General features: G+C 40.6%; 1 protein-coding gene across 2 annotated transcripts in view; it reads left to right on the top strand.

Annotated features, from left to right (window-relative positions):
- The window catches only part of LOC137383482 (general transcription factor 3C polypeptide 1), a 67,836-nt gene that overhangs the window by 31,721 nt on the left and 10,231 nt on the right, over nucleotides 1–25,884 (top strand). For both annotated transcript variants that reach the window (XM_068056459.1, XM_068056460.1), the window contains exons 15-31: nucleotides 86–439; nucleotides 1,441–1,586; nucleotides 5,003–5,100; nucleotides 6,612–6,708; nucleotides 8,553–8,730; nucleotides 10,677–10,824; nucleotides 11,138–11,273; nucleotides 15,912–15,990; nucleotides 16,830–17,018; nucleotides 17,456–17,616; nucleotides 18,748–18,890; nucleotides 20,437–20,518; nucleotides 21,093–21,205; nucleotides 21,966–22,028; nucleotides 22,825–22,918; nucleotides 24,252–24,424; nucleotides 24,877–25,161. In XM_068056459.1, coding sequence (XP_067912560.1) covers nucleotides 86–439; nucleotides 1,441–1,586; nucleotides 5,003–5,100; nucleotides 6,612–6,708; nucleotides 8,553–8,730; nucleotides 10,677–10,824; nucleotides 11,138–11,273; nucleotides 15,912–15,990; nucleotides 16,830–17,018; nucleotides 17,456–17,616; nucleotides 18,748–18,890; nucleotides 20,437–20,518; nucleotides 21,093–21,205; nucleotides 21,966–22,028; nucleotides 22,825–22,918; nucleotides 24,252–24,424; nucleotides 24,877–25,161 — 2,539 coding nt within the window. The remainder of the gene's footprint in view (nucleotides 1–85; nucleotides 440–1,440; nucleotides 1,587–5,002; nucleotides 5,101–6,611; nucleotides 6,709–8,552; nucleotides 8,731–10,676; nucleotides 10,825–11,137; nucleotides 11,274–15,911; nucleotides 15,991–16,829; nucleotides 17,019–17,455; nucleotides 17,617–18,747; nucleotides 18,891–20,436; nucleotides 20,519–21,092; nucleotides 21,206–21,965; nucleotides 22,029–22,824; nucleotides 22,919–24,251; nucleotides 24,425–24,876; nucleotides 25,162–25,884) is intronic.

Genomic DNA, 25,884 nt, shown 5'->3' with positions numbered 1-25,884 from the left:
TCATAATCATACTGCAAAGTCCAGCATTTATAACAATATCACTTGTGCTTTTGCCTGTAATTTTTAAATTTCATGTCTCCTCCAGTTCCTGGGCTGGGACGTTCACTTGGCTTCCTACCCAAAATGCCTCGGTTACGCCTGGTCCACACGTTCCTGTGGTACATCGTTTATGGACATCCTCTTCGGAAAACTCCTGAGGAAGCAGCCACCTCTGCACCTTCGGCCAGCGCACCAAAAAGTGCTGCAAAACAGGCTTCGGCTGCAGAAGCACCCAAAGAAGCTGCTGTTGCATCCACGTCACATGAGACCACAGATGCTGCTGTAGGTGGGAACTATCTAGCTGCTAATGGGGCGCCAGCGGGGACATCGACTACAATTGACATTGGTCAAGACTGCCATTGGGAAGGGAGAATAGAACATCTGCATGTGAAAGACACTGGTAATTCAAGTTTTCGTTATTCTCTAAAGTCATGCTCATTTTGACAATATGGGCATGCAGGATCAGATTTAAAGAGTGCTCCTCAAACAACTGTCACATCAGTGAGCTATTGTTTTATGCTTTTCATGTGCTACCCAACAAAACAAAATGTTATTTTAGCTTACAGTTGGAACCAAATGCTGGTGATGAGAACAGGGACTGGATGACTCACACCATTCTATAACTTGTTTAAGAAAAAACAACATAAAATAGCATTTAGGCTTTAACATGAGGAACTTCCAGTTACTGGATGACGCTCCTAATTATGTTGTGAGCCTTTCCCTGAGAGCTCCTTCCATTGGTATGGTATCAAGTTAATCTAATAGTTTTGCTGTATATTCCTTTTGAGTAGGAATACTAGTTGTGTACACTACCACAAGCTTTAATTTGATGTTGGTGTTGGAATTATAGTGCTTGACTTATCATGATGAGTCCACATCTACTATAGTTCCTTGAGAGAGGATTTGGTCTGATAATTGACTACTGAAAACGGCTTCATGCTGACTGGATGTCATCAAGGCATTAGGTGTTCAGATACATTCCAAGGAAATTTATTCAAAGCCAAAAAAGGTCTTTTTTTTAAACCTTGTTGAAAGCATGTTCGGGATATTGTGTGCAATTTTGGGCACTCATCTAAAGGATTAGGGGCACAGATAATATAGATGTAAAAAATTAATTTAACTTGAAACTTTATAACTTGGAAAGTTATACTTGTCTGTCTCAGCAGTTTGAGTGGGTTAAGAGGGAGTTCCTGATGGAGCAAATCTTACATGGTCTGTGAAGAGAAATAGCTGGCTGCCTTCTCTTGTTCCATACTTGAAGTCTGGGTTCTTAAAAAAAAACTGAAGAAATTATGCGAGTGTAACCACCGTTGAAAGACTTTTAAGCAAACTAAAAACTATCAAGCAAGTTGTATTCTTTTTTACAGTTGTGACTGGTTCATTTAACTTTTTTTTTAATAGTTTATGTGGATGAGGCATCGTGGAAGAGATACATCTCTCCTATTCCTACTCACAGAGAGTTTGGATATGGTTGGGCTCTAATTAGTGACGTACTGCTCTGTGTTCCCCTCTCTATCTTTGTTCAGATAGTACAAGTCAGCCACAAGGTAATACAATGATTTTACTTCTTGAACCTAATGTTATATTGAGTACTAAGTTTGCCATTAACAGCCTAGCTAAAAATACAGTACTATGGGTGACAGTAACAAGTCTGTAGGTGCTTTCTGTGATTTTTGAGGGTCTCCGTTTGCTATAATGTAATCACAAGTCGAGGCAATAGAGCAGTGTAGTGATTTCGATAAAGAGAAGCCAAGTGGGACAGGAAGGGACAGAGACAGAGTTTAACAGTAGTGGTGCATCTGCGAATAAGGTCCATGCAAAGAACAGTAAACAAAAAAACTAAGGGCTCTTTATCTGCGCAAAACATTCGCAATAAAATACATGAACTAGCAGCACAAATAGAGATAAATGGTTACATGGTGACCAAGTTTGGGAAATTAATATTTCAGGGTACACAACATTTGAAAAGGCAGACAGAATGGAAAAGGAGGAGAAGTAGCCCCCATAGCAAAGGACAATAATGAGAAAGACCTTTGTTCAGAAGATCAGGAAGTAGTCAGTATGGATGGAGATTAGGAATAAAAGATCAGAAAACATAGGCGGGAGTAGTTTATGGGCCCCCTAGCAGTAGTTATGCCATTGGACAGAGCATTAAGCAAGAAATAATTGGAGCTTACAACAAAAATCCATCCGTGGCTTACAAGAGAGAATAGTATTCAAAGAAGAGACTTACGATGTTGCAACGAATAGTAGTAAGCTTGTGGATTGGGAGTGTATTAGAAACCAGCAAAGGGTGACCAAATGGTTGATGAGGGAAAAAATTGAATATGAGGGGAAACTAGCCGGGAATATAAAAACCGATTGTAAGAGTTTTTACATGTATATAAAAAGGACAGTAGCTAAAATAGACATTGGTCCCTCGGAGACAGGAACAGGCAAAATTATAGTGGGGAACGAGGAAATTGCAGAGACGTTGAACAAATATATTGTGTCTGTCTTCACCGTAGAAGACAGAATTTATGTACTAGACGTCGAGTCTAACCAAGATGCTGATAATGAGGAACTTGAGGTAATTAATATCAGCAGAAAAAAAAATTGGAGAAACTTAAAGGACTAAAAGCCGACAAATCCCCAGGACCTGATGGCCTACATCCAAGGTTTCTAAAAATAGGTAGCTGCAGAGATACTGGATGCATTGGTTGATTTTTATTTTTCCCCAAACTTCCCTGGATTCTAGAAAAGTCCCAGTAGATTGGAAGTTAGCAAATTTAACACCGCTATTCAAGAAAGGAAGGAGAGAAAAAATGGGGAACGACAGGCCAGTTAGCCTGACATCAGTCGTAGGGAAAATGCTAGAATCTATTGTTAAGGAAGTCTTTAACATAGTATGATCAGACAAAGTCAACATGGTTTTACAAAAGGAAAATAGTGTTTGATAAATTTATTAGCATTTTTTTGAGGATGTAACTAATAGGGTAGATAAAGGGGAAACCAGTTGATGTAGTGTAGTTGGATTTCAAAAAGGCATCTGATAAGGTGCCACATAAAAGGCTAATACATAAGATAAGGGTGCATGGTTGGGGTAATATATTAGTGTGGTTAGAGGATTGATTAACGGACAGGAAGCAGAGAGTGGGGACATTCTCAAGTTGGCAGGCTGTAACTAGTGGAGTGCCACAAGAATCGGTGCTAGGGCCTCAGCTATTTACAATCCATGTTCATGACTTAGAGAGATTGAGAGTATCTAAGTTTGCTGATGAAACAAAGCTAGGTGGGAATGTAAGCTATGAGGAGGATGCAAAGCAGCTGCAAAGAGATTTAGACCGGTTAAGTGAATGGGCAACAAGTAGCAGATGGAATATAATGTGGGGAAGCGTGAGGTTATTCACTTTGGTAGTAAGGACAGAAAAACAGAATCTTTTTAAAACTTCTAAATGTTGTTTAGAGAGGCTTGGGTATACTTAAACAAGGAACACAGAAAGTTAGCATGCAGGTACAGCAATTGAGTAGTTCTGATATTCCAAGCTGGCTTGGTGAAGCTCCAACAATTTATGAACATTTGCAAGATCCCACGGTTGAATTAGTAACTTTAAACTAGATATATTTTGTATGTTGCATGTACTTTATTGAAAGTTTGTTTGATGCTTTTATTGCTACCTGAAGCAGCCAAATTAATAAAATTGATAGTGACGTAAGGGTTGAAATTGTATGGCACCTCATGAAATTGCTCTACTTGGTTAACTTCCTTTTAGGAATGTTTCCAGTTTAAATTCAAGAATGGTGTGTGATGACTCATAGAATGTAAAAGCAGGCATGGGCCAATCGGTCCCTTGAGCCTGCTCTGCCATTCAATAAGATCGCAGCTGATCATCTACCCCATATCTCTTGTGAGAATATTTAAAATTCTAGATGAGGTTTGAAATTGCCACTTAGAAAAATATTCTGCAAATCAAAGGCTTGTATGCATTAGTGTTAGCCCCTTGTTGCATCAAGTCTCATTTATAGCTCTTTTTATTCATTCATGGGCTGTGAGCCACCTTCTTGAACTCCTGCAGTCCGTGTGGTGTAGGTAAACCCACTGTGCTGTTAGGGAGGGAGTTTCAGGATTTTGACACAGCGATGATGAAGGAGCGGCGTTCTAGTTCCAGGCCAGGATGGCGTGTAACTTGCAGGAGGTGGTGTTCCCATGCATCAGCTTCCTTTGATCATCTTGGTGGTAGAGGTCGTGGGTTTGGAAGGTGCTGTCGAAGGAACCTTGGTGAGTTGCTGCGGTGCATCTTGTAGATGGTACACACTGCTGCCACTGTGCACTGTTGGTGGATGGGGTGCCGATCAAGCAGGTTGCTTTGTCCTGGATTATGTCGAGCTTGAGTTATGTTGGAGCTGCAGTCATCCAGGCAAGTGGAGAGTATTCCGTCACATTGCTGACTTGAGCCTTGCAGATGGTGGACATGCTTTTGGGAGTCAGGAGGTGAGTTAGTCACAGCCTTTGACCTGCTGTTATAATCACTGTATTTATATGACTGGTCCAGTCAAGTTTCTGGTCAATAGTGACCCCCCACCCCCAAGATATTGATGGTGGGGGATTCAGCGACAGTAATGTCATTGAATGTCTTGTTGGAGTTCCTTCACCCAGTGTTCACATTGCCTGCTCAACGGCAGGAGCTGGCAGAGCAATGCATTGCATTAAGTTTTATCACTACCCTCTCAACTAATTTTAAGCTGTTTTTAAAAAAAAACAAAGCAATTTCTTTTCGTCAATGGGGCAATTTCTCAGCATCAGGTTTTAAACCTCAGAACAAACTTTATTACAAATTTATGTTCTTAATTTTAAGCTGTACGAGTTCTGTGTTTTAATTTCTCATAAAAGCTTTTTAGTAACAAATTAGATGTCCAATAATTGTATGAAGTTGTTGTTGAATTTTTTCTCTTCTATGCTTTTTTTTTTGCCTCTTTTCAATAGGTTGAAAATCTGGGTGATTTTCTAAATGATCATTTCATGAAGCATACTTTGGTCAGGGACCTACCCCAGCCCATGAGGCAGCAGCTTCTTCATAAGCGGTAAGAACTGACAAGTTTATTTTCAAAATTCTTGCTGATCTCTCGCTGTACAGTCTTCGTTGCTATTAATAGCATTTGTTTTAGCATAAAAACTGGTTTATTAATGAATATGCCACTTGAGTGAACCAAAAAAAAACTTTAAATACAAGTTCTTGGTGAAATTTTGTGACGTTAGAGGAACAAAACTATTGCAGACATGCAGTGTTGACATCAAGCACTTGCAACTCTGGCAAAGAAAGCGGAGTTCAGAACAAAAGGCTTTCTCTCTTTGACCTGCAGAACATTGTCTCCAGTTACAAATGTTCCCTTTTCACACATCAGTCATCTCCAAGGCTTTCCTGAGTGAGATAACCAGTTTAAGCTTCTCCACCCAGTATGTTTGACTTAAGTCATATTTTAATCAAGGGGTAAGTTTATACCCAGCTGCAAAATATATTTAAATGCATTCGCTGGTGATATATTCAGACAAGATGGAGACACTTCAGGACTCACTGACCCTTGAGTTTACGCATTTTCCACATTACGCTCTAAGGAAAAAGTTATTAATCCTTTGAATATTGAGTATCAATTGGATGCATCAAAATACCACTTGGCGAGCAAATCTTTTGCAGAGCGCTTTGTATAACAATGAGAGAATCATTTGCTAATCAGATGATGCATCCCAGTAAACAGTAATAATATATTTAAGGTTGGAAATACTGCGAGATTCCTAGGAATTGAACACTTAGCTCCTTAGAAACCCCCAAAATGACTTGCATTTACATGGCAGCTTTCACAGCCACAGGACGTCCCAAATGGAGTACTTTTGAAGTGTTGTCACTGTTGTGATGTAGGAAATGCGGCAGCCAATTTGGGTACAGGAAGCTCCCACAAACAGCAGTGTGATAATGGCCAGATAATCTGTTTTTCTGATGTTGATTGAGGGATAAATATTGCCCAGGACACCTGGCATAGCTCCCCTGCCTTTCTTCAAAATGGTGCATACGTTCTTTTATGGCCACAAGAGGACAGACAGCTCCTGTTTAATATCTGCTCCAAATGACAGCACCTCTGCCAGTGCAGCATTCCCTCAGTATAAAGCCTGGCTCAGGTATAAAATTAAAACCTGACTCGGGCCCGAGTCCTTTAAATTTTTTAAATGCCCGACCCGACCCGAAAATAACATATTATTGAAACAGATTAAAATCGTAGATTAAAATGAAAACAATACGAAACAAGGCAGTACAGTCCAGCCCACCCCAAGCCCGAATGCTGGATGCAGAATACAGACCGGACCCGACACATGCAGTTGGGTTTGGTCGGGTTCGGATTGGATAGCCAGGCTTTACCTCACTACTGTACTGGGAGTGTCAGCATTGATTTTTGTGCTCAAGTCCTGGATTGGGACTTGAACTCAACCTTCTAACTTGGAGGGAAGAGTGCTGCCAACTGAAATGCAGCTGACTGAACAACAAAGAATAATTATTAGTTTTAATTAAATAAATGGTGTTAATTTGTTTTGGTGTTTACAGGAGATATATATTTTCTATCTTTGAGAGTTTGCAACGTCTGTGTTATATGGGATTGTTGCAGTTTGGTCCAACTGAAAAATTTCAAGAGAAAGATCAGGTAGGCTGTCAGTGAAGTTATTGATGATTATAAGCTCTGAAAAGGATTCGGAGATGTTGCATTTTTGGCTCTGAATCATACTTGTGCTGTTTTAGCCACCCTCTGAGAAATCCACTTTCTATATAAATGGGTTATGTGACTGTTTCAGAACAATCTTACTGTTACCCTATCTTGGAAAGTTACTCTTTTTCCCCTATGGTTTGAACAGGGGTTCTGGCTTACACTGTGCACAGTGGTTTCCCGTAGCAATTCCCGGGGCGGCACAGTGGCGCAGTGGTTAGCACTGCAGCCTCACAGCTCCAACGACCCGGGTTCAATTCTGGGTACTGCCTGTGTGGAGTTTGCAAGTTCTCCCTGTGTCTGCGTGGGTTTCCTCCGGGTGCTCCGGTTTCCTCCCACAGCCAAAAGACTTGCAGGTTGATAGGTAAATTGGCCATTATAAATTGCCCCTAGTATAGGTAGGCGGTAGGGGAATATAGGAACAGGTGAGGATATGGTAGGAATATGGGATTAGTGTAGGATTAGTATAAGTGGGTGGTTAATGGTCGGCACAGACTCGGTGGGCCGAAGGGCCTGTTTCAGTGCTGTATATCTGAATCTGAATCTGAATCTAATTCACAATTCTGGTGGAAGTCAACGAAGAGCTGCCAAAAAAAAAAGGTTATTTCCGGCATGGAGAGAAAATGAGACACAGATCGTCCTTTGCACTGTTATGTATTGTTAGTATCTGGTAACAGTACAATATTACATAGGTTTTGTAGCAGGTTGCTTTCTAAACTGCGGGTTACTGTTGGAAGAACCTAGGAGGAGGGGAAAAAATAATTTCACAATGTACTATGCTTGTATTCTATTATAATATAAAACCATTTAACTGAGAAAAAGATCTATTCGAGTGCCTTGGGGTCAGTTTGATTGGTTAGTATGTAAATCCCATTTAATGTGTAACCCTTCTCCAAGCTTATACGTAGGGGAGGCGGTGGCATAGTGATAATGTCACTGGACTAGTAATCCAGAGGTCCAGTCTAGTGCTCTGGGGACATGGATTCGGATTCTACCACGGCAGATGGTGAAATTTGAATTCAATTAATAAATCTGGAATTAAAAATCTAGCCATGAAACCATTGTCAATTGTAAAAGCCCATCAGAGGGAAGGAAATCTGCTGTCCTTACCTGACTCTAGACCCACAGCAATGTGGCAAGCCACTCAGTTCAAGGGAAATTAGGACGGGCAATAAATGCTGGCCTAGTCAACAATGCCACATCTCACAAATGAATAAAAAAACTTGTAATTAGGTTCAGAGAAAAAGTACTTAGAATTGTGTTGTCTTGTGCCTTTTGTTTTATTTAGCAACATAATAATTCTGGTTTAATTTTAAATAAAAATAAACATACAAAATAAACTAACTAAAACTAACTTCTAAACTCATGACGACTTATTTTTGTAGGCTTGGCAGATGGGTATGGTAACACTGAAAAGCAGTGGAGTAAATTGAAATAAATATATATATATATACACACACACTCTTTTGGTGCTCTCTTTCCTTTCCCATCCCATCCACACAAAGGCTTTCCACATGCTATAAACTTTCACACTTCTTGGGGATAAAATCAGAGAGCCTTTCATAAAGTCTCTGCCAATGGTACTTTTTATGTAGTGCACAAGAATGACCTAGTAAAATTCATCCTGCAGTGTCGTCTTCCCATCTCCACCTAGGTCCAGCCATTCTGCCACACCAACATGCTGCATTCCTGAGCTGCTCAAATAATTCCACATTGTGTGATTATTTGGTATAAAATGAAACCTGAAGCTGCAAATTGACCTGTGATTTTTTTTTTTGTCCTAGATTTTTGTTTACATCAAAAAGAATGCCAAGATTGTTGATACTACTAGTTGTGATCCACATTACAACTTGGCCAGAAGCAGCCGACCATTTGATAATCGCTGCTACACTCTCAATAGTTTGCAAGACGTAGAAAGCTTCTGGTTCGATCTTATGTGTGTCTGCCTGAATACACCGCTAGGTAAGCACAGTGCCAGACCATCTGTTCTTGCTCAATAGTCCCAGCTCTTGTCAAACTCATTACAAGTTAAAGGTATCATAGATCTGTTTAATCAAAGTTTGATTATACTTGTGCCAAAGCAGTAATTTTTGTCCTTGGTATGTCCACCAAATGATTGGGTACTCTTCAAATCATATTTCTACTGATGCATATTTCAGCTCTGTATCAATCTAGCAGAGAACTGACAACCAGGGAATTCAATATTGTTAGATACACGAGGATAGTCTCTCACGTTCTGTAGCTGGAGATGTTTTCCTGAGCCCATGCTGTAGCTGATGATGTCACTTACACTGCATCTTGCACAAAATAGTGCAAGTAATATCATTCGATCCCTTGATAACTTTAACTCCTGGTTGTAAAATTTAGAGAATGGAGGCTGATGAATAGGGCGTTATCATTCTGAAGCAGAAGTGGGGAGGAGTAGTGCTATGGTCCGGAGAGAAATCCTTAAGATAATGTGCTGGATTTGCTTAAACTGTGCAGTTGGTGATCTTGACTGTCCTTTGTATAGGTTTATTGCAACACCATGCTATGCATGTTTTGGCCAGGTAGTGTCACTAACTGTCAAACTACAGGAGGAAGGAACAGATTTTAACAGAGTTTAGAATTTATTCATTTAAAGTCACTATTCATTTCAAACTACTTTTTAAAGGAAGCTGTAAAAGACCACAATGTGCTCTGGTATATTTCTGTATTCAAGTTGCATTGCTTTTCTGCATCTAGAAAATAAAGCACCATATTGAATTCTTTATATGTCTAATTGTTCCATTGTACTGTTTTCTAGTTAACAATGATCTTTCCTCTAAAGCAGCTCTAATCTACAGGTCACAGATTAGTTGAGTTTTAATTTATGAAACCACTTTGATAAAACTTTTACCAGAACATGCTCTAGCTTCCAGCTGACTCTGCTGCTGTGTGTCCTAGAGCACCTGTGTTCTGTGATTTAGGATTATTTAGGTCCTGCCCTGTTTCTACAGAAGCAATTGAACATACTTAAATAAGTTTTTATTTGTAAACTGTTCTTAACAAAAATTTATCTTGCCTTTTTTTTAAATAAGTAGCTCTTTGGATAAGCGTATAATAACTAATATGGAAGCAAGGAAACACAAGTGTTGAATGGCACATAATATAGTGCTTTGGTCAGGAGACAGTTCCAGGCATTACTGTGAACAAATGTACTGCAGAAAAAAATGACAAATACAATATTGTGTACATTAGTAGAGGGATGAGGTAAAAATTAAGAGGTTGTACTGTTGCTGTGTAAGGTATTACTCAAACCTTATCTGGCATCCTGTATGTGATTCTGATCACCAAGCTTAAAGGATTCTCTTTAACAGTTTACAGTGGTGAGCAGCAAAGATTGTTGCAGTTATCAGGGATTTAAATTATGTGGAAACACAACCGAAGTTCAGGCTCATTTCCTTTGGAAAAAGGGAAACCTTGAGAAAACCTAATTGGCCTTTTCAGTATAATAAAAGGGATTGATAAAATTCATCCAGGGAAATTCTGATTACACTCATTTAAAAATTAGGAATATAAAAACACGTACTGGAAATGCACAGCAGGTTAGTCAACATGTGGAAAAAGAAGTTTCTATTTCCAATTTGCAGCAATTTCAATTGTTTTTTTTTTAATTTAAAAAAAAAGGGAAGTAATCCAGGTAGTTTGACAGAACTTGTACCCACAGCTTGAATGTGAAAAGTTATCTGGAAAAGTCTTTGAAGCAAATGGTATAAATGGGTTCAATAAACAATTAGATCCACTTAAGGAGTAGATTATTTGAGGGATGTGGCAAATGGGTAGGTAGACAAAGTTGATCTGTCAAAAGTGGACAGGATCATTGGGCCAAATGGCCTTTCCCTCTTTCTAAAAGTGCTTACAATTAAAGCATCTGTTTTTATTTTCAGGAGTTATTCGGTTTCCTCGTTTAAACAGAAATGGTGGTCAGGCAACACAAGAGAGAGCAGAACACGCTGTGCTTAACTCAGTGACGGAACAGGACACAACTGCTAAGAGCACCCTGGAGCACAAATGTTCCCTGCTGGAGTACACCGCGTGCGTATTGCTTTTAATGCATGCAGTCAAATCAGAGTTCATATTAGTCTGTGAATTATTCAAATGAAAAAAAACTATCGTATGCTGTTCAGTTTGTTCGCTGTTCCCTACGCTTTCACCAGTAGATTGGCAGTATTCCTGAAATATGCAGTACATAACATAATTTAGTTGTGTGCGTGAGCGCTCTCTTTCTCTCCCACCGCTCACCATTCATCCTGTAAAATTACATTGAAGGCAGTTTGAGTTAGTGTTAAGTTTCAGATTGGAACCGGCAAATGTTGCTTTTAATGATTTCTATCCTCAATCTCTCCAGGGGTAGTCGGAAGTTGGTGGATGATGGGAAACTACCTGGGGATGGTCTTGGAGCAGCTGGTTTGGATTCTAGTTTCTTTGGCCATCTGAAACGAAACTGGATCTGGACCAGTTACATAATTAATAATGCTAAAAAAGTAAGTGTTCGATACGTAAACAGAAATTTTGCAGTTGACATATCTTTTTAACAGGATATGGTGACTTAAGAGTTGAATAGAGCCATAGTTCAGCTGTCTATCTCTGCATTTAACCACTTTAGCAGCCAGGTGATAATAATTGAAAAACATGCAGAATTATCTCTTACATATTCATCTTCGTGTGATGCCATCAGTAATGATTCAAAGTCGTTGTCCTCTTCGGGGAGGGTTTTTGAGACACCACCGCAAATAAACTAAATGTATTGTCCGCCCACGCGATTTTCCTTTTTTCCTTGTTTTGTTTACTACCCTTATTCCTTTTTCCCCTGCTATCAGTACTTGTCACATTAAACCAGCTTCTGCAATACAGCATCCACTTCGGCTGGCTAAGAAAATAGGTACATGCTACAGCCAGTTCCACTAACCTCTTTCAGAAGTCTTGCTGACATTTTAAGATAGTGGCAAGTTGTGGATTAATGTGCCTGAATTCTGAAGGGGGAAGAGTTTCCTGTTCTATTCAGGGCTGGAGCCTGTCACTTCACCACTACTTTTGTATTATCAATTTGTACAAAAGGTTGAAGGAAGCTGCCTTGAATGACTGAATGTCATTGCAAAGTGCAGAATGACTGCAGCAATACTTACCTAAGGTTGCTGAACACTTAGTCATTCCCCTCATCCTTTTCCTATCACAGTTCCAGGCTTTAAATTGCCTGAGAAATCTCGTTATGATCTGTGACTCGGGCTTACTGAGTGTTTACCCTATAAACACCTGTCAAGCAGCTGGAAATTTAGTTTCAATGGCCTCCAGTGAGTGAAATTCAGAAACTAGATTCAGCCTTTTTACTTTGGGTACTGCAAACATTGATGTGGAGTCGAGTAACAGAAAACTAACAGTACAGATTATTGACACTATTATCCCTGTCTTTATATTGTGAAAAGGCCTGAACAGTACATATACTCTGTAACACTGGTTGAAATGAGTGGGTTGAATAAAATAGGTGGGCAAGCAGTAAAATGACATGTAATTTAATGGAGATCAATATAAAATACTGCCCATAGGAAGAATAAAAATAAGCAACATGCATACTCCATGAAATGTGTTGAAATAGTGAAGGAATAAGCAGAAAAAGACCTAGGAGTCTTAGCCGATTCACTGCTCAACCAATGCAGAGCATCAAGGAACAAAGCCAATAGAACAATGAACTATTGACAGAACAGAACAACGCCAGTCAGAGGGAATTGGGACCAAGCTACAGTGTTCTGGTTATATTGCAACTTGCCTACTGTGGTGAATTCTGGTCGCTGAGGCTCAGGGAAGACATTCAGGTACTGGTGGCAGTTTACAGAATAGCTAAAGGGTGATCTGGGTTATGGAAAAAGGCTGGAAAAATTAGGCTTCTCTGCCTGGATGGGAGGCATCTAAGAGGTGATCTATATGTCCACCAAAGAGTTAAGGAAGTGGTAAATCTGCAATATTACTTTGTTAAATTGTAACGTCTGGATTTTGTTCTGAAGACCAGGGTCCCAATGGTGGGCTGGAAGGTGTGAGAGACCCAGCCTCGGCCCTCCGTTGGACCCCCATTGCAGGTTATCGATGGGCAGGCAATTAACTGCCCAAAGTTGGGGACTCAGTCCCTTTAAGTGAGAGCTGCGACCTCCAAGAGCTGCCAGCCAATCAGAAGGCCAGTAGCTGGTCGCCACATTACCAAAAGGATGTAGATGCTTTGGAGAGGGTGCAGAGGAGGTTCACCAGGATGTTGCCTGGTATGGAGGGCGCTAGCTATGAAGAGAGGTTGAGTAGATTAGGATTATTTTCATTAGAAAGACTGAGGTTGAGGGGGGGACCTGATTGAGGTGTACAAAATCATGGGAGGTATTGACAGGGTGGATAGCAAGAAGCTTTTTCCCAGAGTGGGGGATTCAATTACTAGGGGTCACGAGTTCAAAGTGAGAGGGGAAAAGTTTAGGGGGGATATGCGTGGAAAGTTCTTTACGCGGAGGGTGGTGGGTGCCTGGAACGCGTTGCCAGCGGAGGTGGTAGACGCGGGCACGATAGCGTCTTTTAAGATGTATCTAGACAGATACATGAATGGGCAGGAAGCAAAGAGATGCAGACCCTTAGAAAATAGGCGACATGTTTAGATAGAGGGTCTGGATCGGCGCAGGCTTGGAGGGCCGTAGGGCCTGTTCCTGTGCTGTAATTTTCTTTGTTCTTTGTTCTTAGCTCTGCAGTACCACTGGGAGCAGTGGCCTCTGCTGGTACTGCTGGAGACCCTGCAGCACCAAAGAGTCCGGAGACCCTGGGACAGATGACTGGGGGGTGGGGTTGCTGGGGCCATTTATATAGGCCCCGGAAACTGGGTGGGCGGTGGGGTTAGTGAGGATGCGGAAGGGAATCTTCCCAGGGCAGTGGCGATCACTGCCGGGGGGAGCCTTCCAGGGGCCCTGGATTGCCCCCAAAGGAGGGAACCCCACCCCCAAACTCCGCTAGGCCCAGCTGTGGGCATCAGTAGGCCTAGGGTGGGAAGGCCGTCCTCGGTCTTCCCTGCCTCAGACTAAATTAAAAGGTGATGACACTCCACCTTCCGATGCAATTTTATGGGCTCCCCCCACCCCCTCACGTCTGTTCCCATCACAAAGGGGCCCATAAAATTCAACCCTAAGAGTAGAACAAGGAAACTTAGATTCAAGCTAGTAAAAGTTAAATTTAGATCTGATGTCAAGAAATTCTTTATGCAAAGGTTGATGGTACATGGAGTAGATTTCCAGGAAGAGTAGTGGAGGTGAAATCCCTGGAATCTTCTAAGAATAATTGGAGGTTGAAATGAGGGAATCTTTCAGGATGAACTGATAAGTTAAATGGCCTTTCTCACCCCTAACTATCTTGTGATCGCCACCACTCTACCTCGCTTTCCTTCTTTTAAGACCATAAAACCTACCTCTTCGAGTAAGCTTTTGGACCATCTGTCCTAATACCTGCTTACGTAGATCAGTGTTAAATTTTGTTTGGTAATGCTCCTGCAAAGCACCTAGGCACTTTTTGCTATGTTAAAGGGGCTATAGAAACATAAATTGCAGTAGGGAGAAGAAAATCCCCAAAAGTGTGGGTGCGAGAACACAGCCCTGTTTCACGCCACTTAGGATAGGAAAGGGGTCTGATGAGGAGCCACCATGTTGAATTGTGCCTTTCATATTGTCATGGAATGAGGTGATGATACTTGGTAGCTTTGGTGGGCATCCAATCTTTTCTAGTAGTCTGAAGAGACCACGTCTGTTGACGAGGTCAAAGGCTTTGGTGAGATCAACGAAAGCAATGTAGAGGGGCATCTGTTGTTCGCAGCATTTCTCCTGTATCTGACGAAGGGAGAACAGCATGTCAACGGTTGATCTCTCTGCACGAAAGCCACACTGTGCCTCAGGGTAGACGCGCTCGGCCAGCTTCTGGAGCTTGTTTAGAGCGACTCGAGCCCGTCTAAGAGCGAAGTCGAAAGTACAGAAAGTCCTCATCAGGGAACTCCTCTTTGCTGACGATGCTGCCTTAACATCTCACACTGAAGAGTGCCTGCAGAGTCTCATCGACAGGTTTGCGGCTGCCTGCAATGAATTTGGCCGAACCATCAGCCTCAAGGAAACAAACATCATGGGGCAGGATGTCAGAAATGCTCCATCCATCAATATTGGCGACCACGCTCTGGAAGTGGTTCAAGAGTTCACCTACCTAGGCTCAACTATCACCAGTAACCTGTCTCTCGATGCAGAAATCAACAAGCGCATGGGAAAGGCTTCCACTGCTATGTCCAGACTGGCCAAGAGAGTGTGGGAAAATGGCACACTGACACGGAACACAAAAGTCCGAGTGTATCAAGCCTTTGTCCTCAGTACCTTGCTCTATGGCAGCGAGGCCTGGACAACGTATGTCAGCCAAGAGCGACGTCTCAATTCATTCCACATTCGCTGCCTCCGGAGAATACTTGGCATCAGGTGGCAGGACCGTATCTCCAACACAGAAGTCCTCAAGGTGGCCAACATCCCCAGCTTATACACACTACTGAGTCAGCGGCGCTTGAGATGGCTTGGCCATGTGAGCCGCATGGAAGATGGCAGGATCCCCAAAGACACATTGTACAGCGAGCTCGCCACTGGTATCAGACCCATCGGCCGACCATGTCTTCGCTTTAAAGACGTCTGCAAACGCGACATGAAATCCTGTGACATTGATCACAAGTCGTGGGAGTCAGTTGCCAGCATTTGCCAGAGCTGGCGGACAGCCATAAAGGCGGGGCTAAAGTGTGGCGAGTCGAAGAGACTTAGCAGTTGGCAGGAAAAAAGACAGAGGCGCAAGGGAAGGGCCAACTGTGTAACAGCCCCGACAATCAAATTTTTCTGCAGCTCCTGTGGAAGAGCCTGTCACTCTAGAATTGGCCTTTATAGCCACTCCAGGTGCTGCTCCACACCACTGACCACCTCCAGGCGCTTACCCATTGTCTCTCGAGATAAGGAGACCAAAGAAAAGAAACATAAGTTGTTGTTATGGCATTCAGCTGTGAATGTAAACAGGTAAGCAGAACAATCTTGTTTTTGCTTTAGGCCAGTTTAAAGGAAACTGCTTCTTTTAACCCCGTTTTTCTTCTTTTATAGAGTCTGAATATCCCTGAGAGCAGCTCAGTAAGATTACAGAGTTTCCTGAACAAACATTCCCTTCCCCTCGGGGTTGCAGGTGAAATATTTATTTTGTAAATGAGCCTCAGCACATTATAGTTCTGGATTAGATTTCTCTAATCTGTTGAGTGGTTATCATATTATCCTCGATTAATGGTATAGAATGAGTTTTGATGAAAGGTCACTGACCTGACTCTGCTTCTCTTTCCACAGGTGCTGCCTGACCTGCTGAGTATTTCCAGCACTTTCTGTTTTTATTAATGGTTTAGAACCCTGATATGATCATCATTAAATGTTGAAGTGAGACTGGAATACATTCTGGAAAATGTCAAGAGTCCAGAATGTTGAATAAAAACTTTTAAATTATATTATGCATGCCTTTTAGTGATTTTAAGATGAAGTTCAAGATGAATACAGTTTTTGAAGAGCTTTAACCTGCATACAAATCCCTCTGATGTTGACAAGGTGGAAAAGCATCACAGATAGTGCCACTGAAAATATGGAAGCTGATTTGTGTCTCCTTTTTTCTTGGACAAATCAGACTTAGTAGCATCAAATTTTATGTCTTGCAAGCTGGAACATTCTGATGACCAAACCTGTTGACATAGGACAAATGTCATGATAAACCATGCATAATCACAATCAAATTAGCATGTACTGGAGCCAAATCGAAAATGTATCTACTTTCCAAATCAACTTGAAATATTCTAACTGGATTGAAATTATTCAGAAATCTTCATTACTGCCTTTTGTTTGAAAAGTGAGATGCTGATCTTGTGTATTATTGAAAGGGATGATGGGAGTGAGGTCGAGATAGTGCTAATAACAATTACTTCATAAGCAAAGGCTTCTGCAGTTTTTAATTGCTTTTTATTTCTTATGGGTTTTTTGATCCAGGAAATAAATTCAGTATGTTGGGGGTCCTCAGGTCTGCGCATGGACCTCTTGCTGAGAGAAAGGAAGAAATTCGAATTGAAAAAGAATGCAATGTGGGCAGAAACAAAAGAGTAGCTGGTGGAAAAGGACAGAAAAGGAAACAAGTTGAAAAGGAGAGTGGGAAGAAACAAAGGAAAAAGAGAAAGAAAGGTGAGGTTTCATCACTGCCTCCTTGGCCTTTTAAGCTCTCTTTTAAAAACAGAAGAACTATTATTTCATTGACTGCCATAGGGTGAAAATCGTCTGAATGACTATTTATGTTTTGTTAGTTACTTTATTAGCCAAATTGTATTTGGAGTTGCTTGTGGTAAACTGGAGGATGTACAACGTATTATTCTGTTGCTGAGGAGGGAGTGCTTTGTGTCCCATGGATTGTCTCTTTAAAGCCACAAGGTTTTATTGCTGTATATATTCCAGCCCGGTAGAAAGTATTTTTTGTTGCCAACTAAAGTACAGTGCCTGAAGAGAGTGAATATTCTGCATAAACATTTAATTAAAATTGGGAAGTAAACTGGGGTTCTCTGGCTTCAGTGCTCTCCTGCTTAATCGATGTTGTCCCCACTAATATACCTCACTGATATTTGCAGAGGAAATACCACAACAGGGAAAGACAAAGAGATTTCGCTTCCAAGATGATACTGATAGGAGTGCGCTGCGTCGCATGACTAAACTCCGTGTAACATGGACTGCACAAGAAGACAGTCTGCTTATGCTTTGTCGAGTAGCCAGCCATGTTCTTAACAAAAAAGTAAGGAATTAAATGTGTATTTTTTGAAAAATGCATAACATAAAATAATATTAATGGTCCAGTGAGTTATTGCACTGATCTCTTAACCTCTGAGACCTGGATTTGATTCCAACACTAATTTAATGGGATGAAAGTTTCTGCTGTCTGAAGTCATGCTAGTTCAATGTGAAATGGATTGTCGTCTTTACCCAGTTCCAAATGGATTTGGCCATATATCATAAAGCTCCTCAGATTTGAACTAAATTGGTAATCTCACTTAAGAATAAGGATGCCACATGTGGGAAGTGGATTCATGATGGTTGGAGTTAAGACAGGTTGGGATGGAGTAGAGGGTTTTTTTTTCTTTGCCTACAAGAGAGTATTTCTTTTGGGCCACTGTTCAAGTGGTTGGTTCGGAGAGCAGGTCATATGATGCGTGAGCTTATCCTCAGACTGAAAAAAAAACGAGAAACAAAAAATGCTTCAAACTGCCTTTTCAAATTAAAATCACCTTTAACCTGTTTACTAAACTGCATTTAGTGATAATTCTATGCAACACATTCAGTCCTATAGGGCACCTGTAATGCCAAGGATTGTCCTCATTGCTGTTGAGAATACTGTAGGAGCAGATATAGGCTGTTCATCCCCTCAAGCCAATTCAATCAGATGCTCCCTATGTGTAACTTAATTTGCATTTACTCCTATACTGAAGAGCTGCTATTAGCATTTTCATACGTACTGTTGTAAATGTTTTCATGCAGAAAACCTAAAAATAATGTGGTAATCTATTTTGTTAATTAAGAAATTTTCAAAGATACCTTGAAAGGACTGCAGTCTGTTGGCTGATCATGCAGGAGGGGTTCCTTGTCATGGGTTGAGAACTCCAGCTTCAGATCCCAATTATTACAGGTATCCATACCCATGTCTTCTCCAGATCTTAACTGCCTGTCTTGGGCATGTTCTTTCACCAGATGTGGGGAGAACTCATAGCAATCAACATCTCATCACTTAAACAAAATGTCCTGGTGGTATAGGCAGGAGGAGAGTGCCATTTTAAACAGGCTGTGACAAGACCAGGAAATTTGCAACGGTCAAACTGGGTTAAATACGAACTTACACAATTTTGAAAACTAAATGTCTTGTTGCATTTAGGTGAAAGGACCCTTTATTCCTTGGCAAACAGTGAGAGATGTCATGCACGATTATCTTGAAGTGGCTTTGGATAAAACATCCCTTGCTGTAGGCCGTCGATCCCGCTACATCCTCAAGAATCCACAGACGATGCTTAACTATAGGTGAGACCACTACTACTGAAGAGTAAATAGTGACAAATAACAGTCAGAAAAAGTGCATCCTTTCTGGATGTTGTAACATTGGATAGGTTCTGAAAACAAATCTACAATGTGGTGTTTTAGAACAGAAAGTGAACTTTCTTTGTAACTACCAATCTAAATCCACATTTGTCTAATCTTGCACTTCCCCTATGCTGTCTACATAGATGTTTTTACTGGTCAGGAGCAGAGACTTTACAGGATTCAACTACTGAGTCATACAAGCAATAGTTCTTGAATTGCATTCATTTTATATTACCTGTATCAATTAAAGGACCAATCTTAAGAAATTCAAGAGAACCCTTTTTCTTTCTGCACTCTTCGCACCCACCATATTAACAGTTGCACTCAGGAAACCCTTAATTTTTTGCCTTGAATAGTCAAACATAGGCCAGTGATCAGTTGGAACATTTTGTAACTGAGAAACGGCTAATTTTAAATAGAATAACTCTTCCTTTCAGCCAATTGCAATATGCATACCTGTACAACACAATTTGTTTGGGTAGTCTAAATACAGCTCCAAAGTGGCCATAGTCCTACAGCACAAAACTGACCCTAATTTAGTACTAATTGCAGTAACATCCAGACGGACCTAAGGGAAATGTGGGAGAAAATGTCTTGAGGTTGGGGCAGAGTAGAGGCAGCTTTTTATACTGCATCTAGCTTTGTCATCTGGGGGTTGTTTGCTCATACTAGGTGTCTGAAATTACTTCGTACTCATATGTTATATTTTGAGAAACATTTTTACTGAGGAATCAGTGGTGCTCCTGAGTAATGCCTTCTGTGCATCACCATGTCCTGGGACCTTTAGTGCCACTCCAAGGGTAAGATTATGTAGTAGTCAGGCATTTTCTTTGCAGTGAGTACTGAAAGGAGAGTCACATAGACTGTTTTCACATCCTTCTTGCTCCCCAGAATCACTGCTGTTGGCAGAAGCCAGTCCATCCTCTTCTGGCGGTGGTAGGGGTTGGTGGTGGTGTTGTGGCGGTGGTAGGCGTTGGTGGTGGTGTTGTGGCGGTGGGGGGGCAGGAGGAGGGAAGGAAAGAGGTACAACACCACTGGAAAGTCCAACAAGGAAAAGCCGATAAATACCTTTTAACAGAAAAGGTAGACTTGGCCTCTTTGATCTTTCTAATTCAACTGATGTCCCTGAGATGATATTCCAACAGATGTGGTTATGAAAATTATGTTAATTGTCGAAGATGATGCATTTAAGAGAAAGCTAAATAGGCACATGAGGGCGAAGGGAATAGCAAGATATTCTATTAAGAGGGCTGGGATGAGGCTTATGTGGAGCATAAATGCCGTCATAGGCCACTTGGGCTCAATGGCCTGTTTCCGTGCTACAGACTCTATTGTAATGATACAGTCTGAAACAGAATATTACATGAATCACAGCTGGTTGAATAAACACTACTTCCGGGTTCTCAAGTGTCTAGTACCCACTGGATATTTTAGTGTACATTTTACAGTATTAAATGTTTTACTCATTCTATTTTGATGTTGGCAGAATTTGTCTTGCTGAAGTCTATGAAGACCATGCTTTAATCAATGAAATTATGAATAAAAAGAACAATTATCAGGACGGCAAGGTAAACCGGCATACAGCTGTGCATTATTTTCTTTCAATGTGGACCATTGGATAATCTAGAAAAACGAATCTTTGTATTATAAATACAGTGTCAATTGAAGCATTGCAGACAGCATCCAAAATAATATAAAACTGGCAGACAATTTAGAATACATCCTTGAAATCTCTCCCTGTTGTCAAATGTTCTCAGTTGGTCCAACTAAGATACTTTTGACCTAATCACCGGTAATGATGCAACCTGGCCAATTGTGATTTTTCTGATTGTTCATTGGGTGAGAAATAGGTTTCATGTGATGAGGCCAAATTTTCTGGATGGAAGTCCCAGCTCCAGATTGAACCAAAGTCACTGACCCAAGGGGTTCACACTTCCTTGAGCTGGTGAACCTGAGCTCTGCCTAAGGAATGTTCAAAGATTCCTTTAAAGGACTGCTAGTCTGTTGGTGAGCCATGCTTGACCATGGCTGGAGGGGTCTTTTTTATTTCTTTCTGTGCTATTTGTGGATGGCACCTGTCAGAAAACTATGTCCTTTCAGTCAGATGCTTTTGTGTTAAAACAGCTGCTTGAAATTGTGCAGGTTTGTGAAGAGGAGTTTAAAGAATTTGTAGGAAGACTGAGGCAGAAATTCACCTCCACAATAGGATCAGGAAATATTGAAATTCCAGATACGCTGCAGGAATTATTTGTCAGGTAGGGTTCTGATTACAGATTTTTATGTGAAACTATATGTATCTGGTATAATGAAATAATAGCATTTAATTTTGACTCTGCAGCGCTCTCTGTTTACAATGTGCTCCCAGTAGTGTTGCGAGCACGTATTTGTAAGTTATGAGGGTTTGTAAATAATTATCATGGTCTTTAAATTTAAATGGAAGTTTCAATACTAAATTTAAAAATTGTTTTCTGATCACATTACATGCCTATGTGTTAAGTTTAATATCTTCCAAGTGCACAGTAGGGTTTATCAAAATATTTTACATGGGAGAACCAGGTGTCAAACCAAGTATATGTGGGGAGTTTAATTTTCTTTGGATTCTAACAATCCAAAGCAATGTCTTAAATTTGGAACAATTCCATGACCATATTACATGCATAAAATTTCAGTAGCTAAATGTGGTGAGTGAGAAAATGCACTGACTGGCATCAGCAAGCTACATGTTTAATCTCAATTTGAGTGGAGTCTGGTTCCTTCCATGAAATACTCCAAAATGAGTTCCTGGTATCAGTCGAGTCCATCTGCAAGACATACTGAGCACGCGTGAGGTGGTTCCGATGCTGATGGGAATATAGAGCTTTGGCGTAAGCATTCCTCTACCCTTTCTGCTGCAGTAAGGCCCAAGGCGATGGAGAAAAGAGAGCTTGTAAACCTGGGGGTGAGGTAACTACAAGGACTGCTGCTTTCCTTCTAAATACACGTTCTTCCTTGTTTTGGATTTTATTCTTTGCCCAGGTTCAAAATATTAGTCGTTGGAGAAGAAGGGAATGAAAGCCAGAAGCAGGATGACATTAAAAGGTAATTTATTCACTGTTCTTGCTTCAATGCACATTTTCAAAGATCGGGTATAGATATTGAAATGCAAGCAGTACTGTAGCAAGACAATGCAATTAACTGAATATCACCTGGAAAAACAAAAGATTCCTGTATTTATGAAAGGCAGTTTCTGGTTCTGGTAGTTTTGTTGTCTAGCACAAGTGGAGTTAGTGTACAGAAGTAATAGACATCTGAAATGCTACAAATCATTACAGGGGAGCAATACAACTGGAGAGGTGCTTTTGGTCTGAAGTTCCTCCCCCTCCTCCAGCAAAAAAAAAACACTTTAAGGGGTAGAATGTCACTTAATGTGATAGTGAAAAATGGGTGACCGAGTTGGCAGTCCATTTTACATCATCTCCCATTTTTGCTGTCCATTGATTTCAATGGAAATTAAAATCAGGAGAGATGTAAAGCAGGCTCTCTATTCATTATCACCCATTTTCCAGCCACACAATATGTCCCTTAAGAGTGGTAAGGAAGTCACCGGGAATGTAAAGAGGAGGCACTGTTTTGTCCATTTAAAAAGAACAGTATCATCAAGAGTTGGCACAATAAAACTGAGCAAGTTTTGAGAACTGCAGTTGACAGCAAAAGAAGGGTTTGAAGTAAGTAGATTGTCTCTAGCTGGTAGTGGTTCATTGGCTGCAGCCTCCTATTCTACATTCTATTGGTAAACCAAGCAGTATAAATTGAGTTCTTTTTCTGTATAAAATGTACTGTGTGTCAAACTCATAGATTTGAAGTAAGCTTTACTCTTTTTTTTTTCCTTTTGTAGCATCGATGATATCCATTACTTGGTCCTGCAGAATTTCATTCAGAGCACTTTGGCTCTCTCGGATACACAGATGAAATCATGCCAGTCTTTTCAGGTATTTATGTACCTGAGGTACTGAATCTCATTCAAATTCACATGGCTTTAGTGAGCACATTATCTTTTTAATTCTGAATCAGACTTCTTGTAGGTCATAACTTAAATCATATTTAAGTAAAGAAAGAACGACTTGCATTTATATGGTACTTCTCATGACCCCTGGATGTCTCAAAGTGCTTTATAGCCAGTGAAGTACTTTTAAAATGTAGTCACTATTGTAAGAAATGCAGTAGCCAAGTAGTGCACAGCATGATCCCACAAACAGTAATGTGATCATGACCAGATAATCTGTTTATGTGATGTTGATTGAGGGATAAATATTGACGGGGACACTGGGGATAACTCCCCTGCTCATTTTCAGAATAGTGCTGTGGGATCTTTTACATTCATTGAGAGGGTAGACGTCTCATCTGAAAGACGGCTCCTCTGACAATGCAGGACTCCCTCAGTACTGCACTGGAGTGTCAGACTCAAACCTGGAATCTTGCAACTCAGAGGCAAGAGTGCTACCAACTAAGTAAGATATGGTGGGCCTCATTACTATGCTACTCCATCTGCCTGTCTGTCACTGACCCTGTAATAGCGCTGAGTAATGCATATTGAATAAAGAATTGGTCAAAAGATGTAGTTGCTCTGTCAACAGCTTAGCTGGTTAAGGTGGTGAGCAATTGAACCAGGTAAATTACAAGTTCTGTTGAGTTAACTGGCCTAATTAACAGAACCTCAACACCCCTGGGTTAACTCGGGGATGGCAATCTGAATGTGAGGTTGTCCATGAGAGGACTAGATTGAGCTCAGCTGTGGTATTGCTCACAGGCATAGAGCCCACTGACAGTCGCTGTGTAGATTCACACAAGGAAAATCACAGTTGTTGTAGTAGGCTGCAAAATCATAGGATAAATCGCTGGCCCAAATTAGTTCAGTAGCTAGGCTGAACACTTAAACTTCCTTCTATCAGTCCTCCAAAGCACAGTGCATTTTGTGTCCAATGACACAGTGAGTGGGCTAGGTGTCCTTCCACTGGAAGGATAACAGCTTCTCCCATACACAAGCACCCTGTAATGTTCTTTTTTTTTTTCTCCTTGTCATGGTAAAAATAACTTAAAGTCTGGGGAGTGTATAAGTGGTAAAATACATTTAAAAAGAAACAAATCGTAGATTATGATGCCAAGGGTTTGCAGAACTGGAAAAATAAGCCATGTCCTTGTTATTGTATATTAAGACTGATTTGATTCTAAATAACTTTTTAAACTTGTGTTAAATCAGGATGGAGTCCGTGTTTAGTGTAAATTGTGTATTAGTTATATTGTGTAAAACTGTTATTCCTCTAGACCTTCCATCTATACAAACAATATCAGGATGATGTACTGGTGAAAGTGTTCCTTGAGTTCCAACAACGAAGCTTAGTAAACCGTCGCAGGGTCAGTAAAGCTTTGGGTCCCAAGAAGAGCCGAGCCTTGCCCTTTGCGCCAATGTCTTACCAATTATCACAAACGTACTACAGGTATGTGGTGGAACTGCTAAAACTCCAAACATTTGTCAGTTTTGGTTTTTATGATCTGTACTTAATGTGAGGTGTTGATTTTGTAAACTGCAGCAGAGTATCACTGGATTTAGTATGTGGTGAGTTACATTTAGTGTAGTTAATTAGAAACCTACATTTTTGAGCACTCACTTAATTTTTGGAATTTATTTCAATTAAAAATTTTGAAAGTGCAATTTGATTTTGTTCAAAGGTTTACCCCAAATTGCAGTTCTCCAAGATTACACAGATAGCTTCAAGTATTGAACTACTGTGTAGGTCAGGAGTGGTGCGACATATCTTCTACAAGAGAGAAATCAATGTGATTGCTGTAAAGAAACCTTCGCTGTCTGGTTGATGGGCGATGCCTTCATTTTTATATACACAGAACTCTTCAGCATTTTGTAATGTTTCATCTGGATGATTTGTTATAGGAACTTCGTCTGGCGGTTTCCGAGCAATATTTGTTCAGAGTCGTATAATTTTGTTCAAAAGTTGAAGACTGCAGGAACGGCAGACATCCCCAACACCTTTTCATTTCAGGATAATGAGATCCCTGTTGAGACAGAAATGGTCACTTACCCTCTGGATGGAAATGGTGGCTACTGTGTAGCTACAATATCCTTGTTTATCCTTGGTCTGCTCTCTTTCCACGTCTCAATTCCTGAGCAGATTGTGGTTGTGGACAGCACGCTTGTAGACAATGAAGTTATAAAAAGGTAAGGGGGATCTGGTTATTATAAATATTGGCCCTCCCCCAGCTCTCCATCTATAACTGTATTTTGGATACCTAGTATTAATTCTGTACATCTTTGTAAATCCTACTGTTGTTTCTGTATTTTTGTAGTTCTGTTGCCTGTGGGTTCGGACTTACCTCTAATATGTGTTCAGATACCTCTTAAACTGAGTGAGAGGTACCAATTTCAGATCAGAATTAACTTCAAAGCTAATGCTTTTTTGCAAACCATATTAATTCTACATTTATAATTGGAAGTTTGTCTTTTTTTTTTAAGTTTCTGGTGGACACCCTACTGCTTTTCAGAGTTATTTTTGCACAAAAAAATTGAATTTTCCAATAAGTTCAAACCAGGCTACTTAAATAAAACAGCAAAGTGAGAATTTAGTGTTTTCTTTTTTAAAATTATCAAATTATTTTAATTTTGCAACTTTGTATTAAGAGTGGACTCTAAACTATCTACTGTATGAACATAAGAACTAGGAGCAGGAGTAGGCAATTCAACCTCTCGAGCCTGCTCCGGCATGCAATACGTTCATGGCTGATCTCATCTTGACCTCAACTCCACTTTCCCGCCCGTTCTCCATAACCCTTCAACCCATTACTAATTAAAAATCTGTGTCTCCTCCTTATATCCAGGTAGTTCAACATTTTACTCATCACTGAAATAATGTGCCTAGTTACAGGTGTCATGAAACCTGTCTAT

This window comes from Heterodontus francisci, chromosome 24 (assembly GCF_036365525.1).
Source record: "Heterodontus francisci isolate sHetFra1 chromosome 24, sHetFra1.hap1, whole genome shotgun sequence".
Classification (NCBI taxonomy): Eukaryota; Metazoa; Chordata; class Chondrichthyes; order Heterodontiformes; family Heterodontidae; genus Heterodontus; species Heterodontus francisci.
This window is presented reverse-complemented; position numbering and strand designations above follow the sequence as displayed.